This window comes from Silene latifolia, chromosome 7 (assembly GCF_048544455.1).
Source record: "Silene latifolia isolate original U9 population chromosome 7, ASM4854445v1, whole genome shotgun sequence".
Lineage (NCBI taxonomy): Eukaryota > Viridiplantae > Streptophyta > Magnoliopsida > Caryophyllales > Caryophyllaceae > Silene > Silene latifolia.
Window position 1 is genome coordinate 90,472,156 of NC_133532.1, and position 6,415 is coordinate 90,478,570.

General features: G+C 37.8%; 1 protein-coding gene across 2 annotated transcripts; it reads left to right on the forward strand.

The window, feature by feature from the left end:
• Nucleotides 1–2,950: 2,950 nt before the first annotated feature.
• Nucleotides 2,951–6,415, forward strand: LOC141592353 (uncharacterized). Of its 2 annotated transcripts, none has more exons than XM_074412984.1 (6): nucleotides 2,951–3,499; nucleotides 4,805–4,977; nucleotides 5,114–5,198; nucleotides 5,289–5,423; nucleotides 5,804–5,976; nucleotides 6,108–6,415. In XM_074412984.1, exons 1-6 carry the CDS (start codon nucleotides 3,170–3,172, stop codon nucleotides 6,157–6,159), a joined length of 948 nt encoding a protein of 315 aa, XP_074269085.1. In that variant the 5' UTR covers nucleotides 2,951–3,169; the 3' UTR covers nucleotides 6,160–6,415. The 2 variants fall into 2 exon arrangements, with proteins under 2 accessions (XP_074269085.1, XP_074269086.1); XM_074412985.1 differs by having other exon boundaries at nucleotides 2,952–3,499; nucleotides 5,289–5,401.

The window sequence follows — 6,415 nt, forward strand, 5'->3', positions numbered from 1 at the left end:
CCCAATTTTCCTGAAATCTCGTCGGGAATCTCGCCTGCTATAGTTTGGCTAAAGGGAGTGGTGGTTGTGCTTGAAGTGAGCGATGATTATGATGGTGTTTATGATTTGGTAAATTTGTTTGATTTTCTATATTCTAGGGTTTTGGTTTTGTGAATTTTGTCGACTTTAATGGTTTAGATTTAGTTTATTTGTGTTATATTGAGTAGAGCATTATTTTAGACTAAGCTTTCATAATCGAAAATCAGGGAAATAAATAAAAGAGGAGGAAGCTAAGATGTGAGATTGATAAGTGAAAAGGAAGGAAGAATGGAGGAAAAATTGAAGGTTTGATAATGGAGGATAAAGAACTGAAGAAGAAGACTGATTAAACAAGACAGTGGGCCCTAAAATGGCACTTAACCGGAAATTTCAGGTCAAAAAAATGTCAAGTTTAGTATGAGATGAGAGGGGTCATTATTAGGTTTATTGTGGGTTAAACTGAAGTTGGGATTAATGTGAGAAGACCGCCTATAGATTGGATTATTCTTGTTAAATTTTCCTTTATATTAATCTCGCATCATTAACAAAACCCGTCAAACTCGGCCCGTAAAACTCACTTACTCGATCGAGTAAGTGACTTACTCGATCGAGTGCCCCTTACTCGATCGAGTCCCCAACTTACTCGATCGAGTACCCTACAGGCAGTCTACTGTTTTGCGTAAAAAACTACTTACTCGACAGAGTAAGCCCACTCGATAGAGTACCCATAGACTCATAAAACTGTAGTATTACACCGGCAACGGCGCCAAAATTTGACACGGTTGTCGCAACCCTATCAAAAATAAAACCAACTGGCTCTACTAATGCAGCAGAGGTAAGTCGGGTATCGTATCCACAGGGAGGCGGTCACTATCTACTCGTTAATTCAGCCTGTCTAAGGTCACAAGATGGGGGTTTGAGTATTTGAACTAAACTAATAAAAGCAAGAGTAGAGAGAAAATAAAGAGAGAGATGCCAGGATGTCGAGTTATCATGGTATTACACAAATCAGCTAAAGGTAGGTCAGTCGATCTGATGTGAGAAGGGTAAAGGAAAGGTCCTTCCGGTCCGCTATCCGCTCTAAAATACAACTAGCTTAGCTTCCACCCTCACTAGTGTAGTCTATTGCTCATAACAGGTCTATTCATTCCAATCTTCCGATCTAGGTCTGAACTTAACCAGATTAACTAATTCAGTTGCATGCATTCAACCAAATGATTATAATTATATTGTTAATGAAACAATTCTCACATTAAATCTCCTAAACCAACTATCACATCATTGTTATACTACCATGACTCCCCTAATCCTAGCATTAAGGGATTAGCCAAGCATAATAGTAAATAAAACAAGAACGAGAAATAAGGCAAGAACAAGCATGATGAAGAAATGAGCAAAAGAGAATTAAAATAAAAGAGAGAAGAAAGGTTACAAAGAATTAGATCCGGAGAAATAGCAGAGCAAAACAACCATCCGAAAAGAAGGTCCAAAAGGAAAGAGAAGAGAGAGACCCAGAGAGGAGAAGAGAGTAAACCTAATGACGTGTTTCTTATTTATAGGAAAGATAATTATTTGACCTAAGATACATAACAAGATACGAAAATCTTGCTTCAGATAGAAAAGTACTCGATCGAGGACTTTAGAACTCCTCGATCGAGTAAATCCTAGCAAAAACCTCTCGATCTAGGACTTTAGGTACTCGATCGAACACTATCAAAAAGGCATCATTTGATCGAGGACATTAAGTACTCGATCGAACAAGATAGTACTCGATCGAGTACTTTCCAGCGCACAATTCCTGCTTCGCGCACTGAACTCCAAACGGCCTCCATTTCTTCGTTACTTGGGCAAACAGAGCGTTTCCGGTGGAGTTGGAAAGCTAAGAGGACAAGATTTCATCTGCAATTGGAATCACTTAAAAATCAGTTGTAGAACTCGAGATATGGCTCTTCAAAGTAGGCACTAGCAATATGAAGCTCTTCCTTTGCTCGCTTAGCTTCCTTACTTCTATGCGCATCTCAAAATAGTAGTCTCCAAGCTCCGACTCAACTCATCTCCTAAATGCATGCATAGGGACATGTATTAAGCTTGATTCCGCTTCTCTTTGGTTCATTCCTGCAAATAAGACAAGAGAAACCAAAGTAGACAATTCGGGGGACATTTGTAGCTAAACACTACTAAATATGCATAAAGATGCGTGCAAAAATGGTATAATAAGTCTATATAAAATGCACGCATCATTAACCACTAGACTCCAACCTTACGGACTCTAATCGTCATTTTTGTTTCTACTTTATCGTTTAATAATATACAAAAATCAACGTTACTAAAATATGTAAAGAATTGAAAAGGGATATGTGGGGTTCTGAGTTTTTGAATCGTTATTTTATTTTGTTACTTTTTGAAGCGGGTTTTTTTAATTTTGAAATCGGAATTCGAAAATGAGAAAAAAAAAAACAAGGGAGTAGTAATAACTCAAGTGCAATAAGGTAATATGTTAAGGGCGGAATGAGTAAAAGTAGACCTGACAAACGGGTCAATCGGGTCTGGTCAGTTCAGGTCTCTTATTGATTTTGGGTTAATTCGGGTTCGGGTCGAATTATTTCGGGTTTCGGGTCTATTTCAGGGTTGTTGTCGGATCTGTTTCTGGTCAAGCGGGTTGGGTCATTTTTGGGTCAATGAGTAAGAGATAAAAAGCCATTACAACCTTTTCGGTTCAATTGGAGTTATGTTTTGTCGGGTCATTTTCGTGATCGGTTCAGTTACGGGTCAAGAAAGCTCGTGTCATGGTTGGGTCGGGTCACTTCGGGTTTCGGGTCACCTTCAGGTCAATTTTGATCTCAGATCAGTTTTTTTGGTCGAATTGCTTTTGCCCGGTCTAAGTAAAACTAGTTGCGGAATATAACAACCCCATTAAAATTCGAGGCCTCCTCGGGGAAGAAATATTGACGGTCAACGCAGTTAGCTAGAGCCAAAGTTAAGCAAAGATAAGACGATCCAGAGCAAACCCATCCTCCTAGTTCCCCCCAAACAAAAAGGAAATTCTAAACTTAAATTATAGGAGTAGCTTCTGAAACAAAATTTGAGTACTTGGTAGAAAAATTAGAAAGAAAATTAAGGCCACAAAAATAAATAAGTTAAAAAAATTAAAATGTTGGAAACAGCCCCATCATTGAGTATATATTGGAAGAAGAATGATGAAGGGATTGAAGGTGAAAGAGTTACTAGAAAAGTAACAAATGAAGGAAGTGGTGATTTCAGTTTTGATAAAGTAAGCATGGATTTGAACAAAGAAGATGAGGAGGAAATAAGTAGTAATAGTGCTGTTGCTACTGGTATTGGGGGTGAGGGGTTGAAGGATCATCATGATTTTGAGAAAATAATGATGAATAATGATATTACTATCCAGTATTGCACAGAGTTGCTTGATGATTACCCTAATCATCCTATGTTGTTGAAGAAATATGCTGATTTCCTACTGGTTTGTTTTCTTAATGCACCCTTTTCACTTCAATTTACCCAACATCATCATCGCCGCTTAGTCTAGTGGTTAACACGGAGGACCACTTTGTCGAATCCCCCCTCCCCTCTATTGTAATGCAACTATGTGCGCTTCGTTAGACCCCAAAAAAGAAAAGAAGTTCATCCCAAATTTAGGCCGTAATAATTACCCTCATCCCAAGCGAGCCCTCCCTTAATACTGTAAGTCGACCTCAAAGATGTCTTACACAGCTTCATGCACAATCCCACATCTTCATCTGGGCAATACTCTTCATTTAAACACTTGTCACATTACCTACACTTTGAGTAATTTTTATGTATAATTGGCGCCATATTCATCTGTCATTATTACTATTACTGCAGTCTGCATGTTATTTCAGGCTGGATCAATTACTATTTATATTATATCAATAATACTGTCAATACAAATTCTTGCGGATTCGTTGAAATGGGTCATTATTTGTACTAAAGAGATTCGTTTTACATAACTTCTATATAAGGTGACAAGTTTTGTGTAAGGCGATGTTGCAGATGGACAACTGTAAATCTGTAATGTCAAATATATAATCACTTTGTTCATTATAATAATTGTACGGAGTTAATAGCAATCATCCATGCCAAATGTCTAATTTCTACACATGTTCAAGATCTAGTTATTTTAATGCTAGAAATGTATATTATATGAAATTTTTGTGACTAACTATTTGTTTCACATATTAAATTATTACTTCCTTTTTAGTTAGAGTGTTTACATGATTATAAGATTATGTACATTCATCAAAATATTTTATCGAAAAAAAGCCTAGTATGTCATCCAATATATGATTTGCTTGTTGTTGCCTAGACATGTCACCCAATTTGAATTGTCACTTGACATGTTAGCTTAACAAAACAATCCCAATTGATGTCTAAAACCAATGATATCTAACTCCACTGACCTAATACCCGAAATAAGTCTTACGATATGACGTGACCAAACCAGTCTGCCCCAGAAACGCACAAGACTCGAATAAACCTCATGTTGTATGACCTGAATCTGAAACGACTCATCTCCAGGCTTCATGTCCCCAGGCCAATTGCCACCCTTACATGTAGAGAAAAATGAGTAATGAGTCGCGGGTTTGAGGATTTTTTCGTAAAAGTTCTCCTTTTATTTCATTTCATCCTTAAAAAAATAATTTAAGCTAAAAATCTTGTCATCATTGTTGGGGAAAGGTTGCATATATCCGACACCCTACACCAAGTAACGTACTTTTCTCGTTTCCTTTTTTTCCCTTCCTATAAGGGAAAAGGAGACCTTCACGGAGCAGAAGAGTATTATTTCAGAGCTTCACAAGCTAACCCGGGAGATGGAGAAAGTTTAGCGCAGTACGCCCAATTGGTTTGGGTCCTCCATCATGATCATGAAAGAGCCTTAACCTACTTTGATCTTGCCGCTCAAACTGCTTCAGATAATAGGTGTGTCATTTTAAGATTAAGTTCCAGGTCATAAGGAAAAAACATACCTAATCGAATTTAACTACTGTATACTTGAGGATTGTGCTTGTATCATCTCGAATGGTCACTCTCACTGACATTGTACTGTATCGTTTAGCTTTGTTATGGCAGCTTATGCCAAGTTTCTTTGGGAAACAGAAGATGATGGAGAAGATCTATCAGCTGTTCCCGATACGTTTCAGGTATAAATTCCTGTCACTACATTATTATTGTTTGATTCATAGCATTGGGTGCTGACAATCGCAGAATTGCTGGCTTCTGGATGGCCACAGAAATCTGCTCACTTTCATTCAGATGATGGAATTAATGTCAACACTGATGAACTGGAAAGCTACTACAAAAGGATGATCAACGACAAGCCTTCCGATCCCACTTTCTTGAACAAGTATGCTCAGTACTTGTATGAGGTGAATCTCCAGTTATAGTTCATAGTCTATTTATGTCAAGGTTGTCTTATTCGATCTGAGTATGTAACATCGCATTTGTGAGACATTTATAGAGTATATGTGATGATAGATTTAAGGCACTATAAAATAAGCCTTAACCGGTTCAGCATTGGTGCTGAGCCATTCCAGTAATTGAGTAAAATAAATCTATGACAATGAATTCTATTTTGTTGCAAACCGTGAATCATCTCATTGTGCTAACGATATGAACAAAGGTATCTTATAGAAAATGGTTACAAACTTGTCATAACAAATGACGAACAAAACAAGTAACTCATGGATATCAACTGTTCTTTTTTTAAATCACACGAAATTTTTGAGTAACTATGTTTATGTAACAGTCAAAGGGAGATCTTGAAGATGCCAAAGAATACTATTCGCGTGCGGTCCTGGTCGAGCCACAAAATGGTGAGATGTTGTCACAGTTTGCCACATTACTATGGGAACTCTATCACGACCGAGGGCAGACTTTGAATTATTTAGAACGAGCAATCGAAGCCGCCCCACAGGACTGGTAAATATCTAATGTAGCCTTTTAGAGTTCTTGCACAAGACATACACACACATCAAGTTAAATGCATATGTTGTGCATATGGTTGTGACTCTTGAACTAAGTAGTTGCTCTTACTGTTTATTGCATTGCAGCAATGTTCTCGCAGCATATGCTCGTATCCTTTGGATCGTAGGTGATGAATGATGTTGCTACAACTTTTGATCTCTTTTGCGCTGAATGGCTCCAGACTACAATAATTTTCTACATAAATCTGTACTGTACGAATATAGATGATGTAAAGGTGTTCCCAATGCCGGACATCGGGGCCATAAAATATGTTGTTTTTGGTTTCCTTATCAGGTTCCACCGAATGCCAACCTTGGTAGGACGGGCTTGACTCAGCTAAATTGGTCTGGTGGTTCTTAAAATCAAACCCTTGTTTGGATAGGGGATTTGGAAA

Coding starts and splice junctions, on each gene's coding strand:
- LOC141592353 (XM_074412984.1), top strand. CDS start 3,170: ATGTTGGAAACAGCCCCATCATTGAGTATATATTGGAAGAAGAATGAT. Junction 5,199..5,288: donor CTGTTCCCGATACGTTTCAG/GTATAAATTCCT, acceptor GGATGGCCACAG/AAATCTGCTCACTTTCATTC. Junction 5,977..6,107: donor GAAGCCGCCCCACAGGACTG/GTAAATATCTAA, acceptor ATTGCATTGCAG/CAATGTTCTCGCAGCATATG.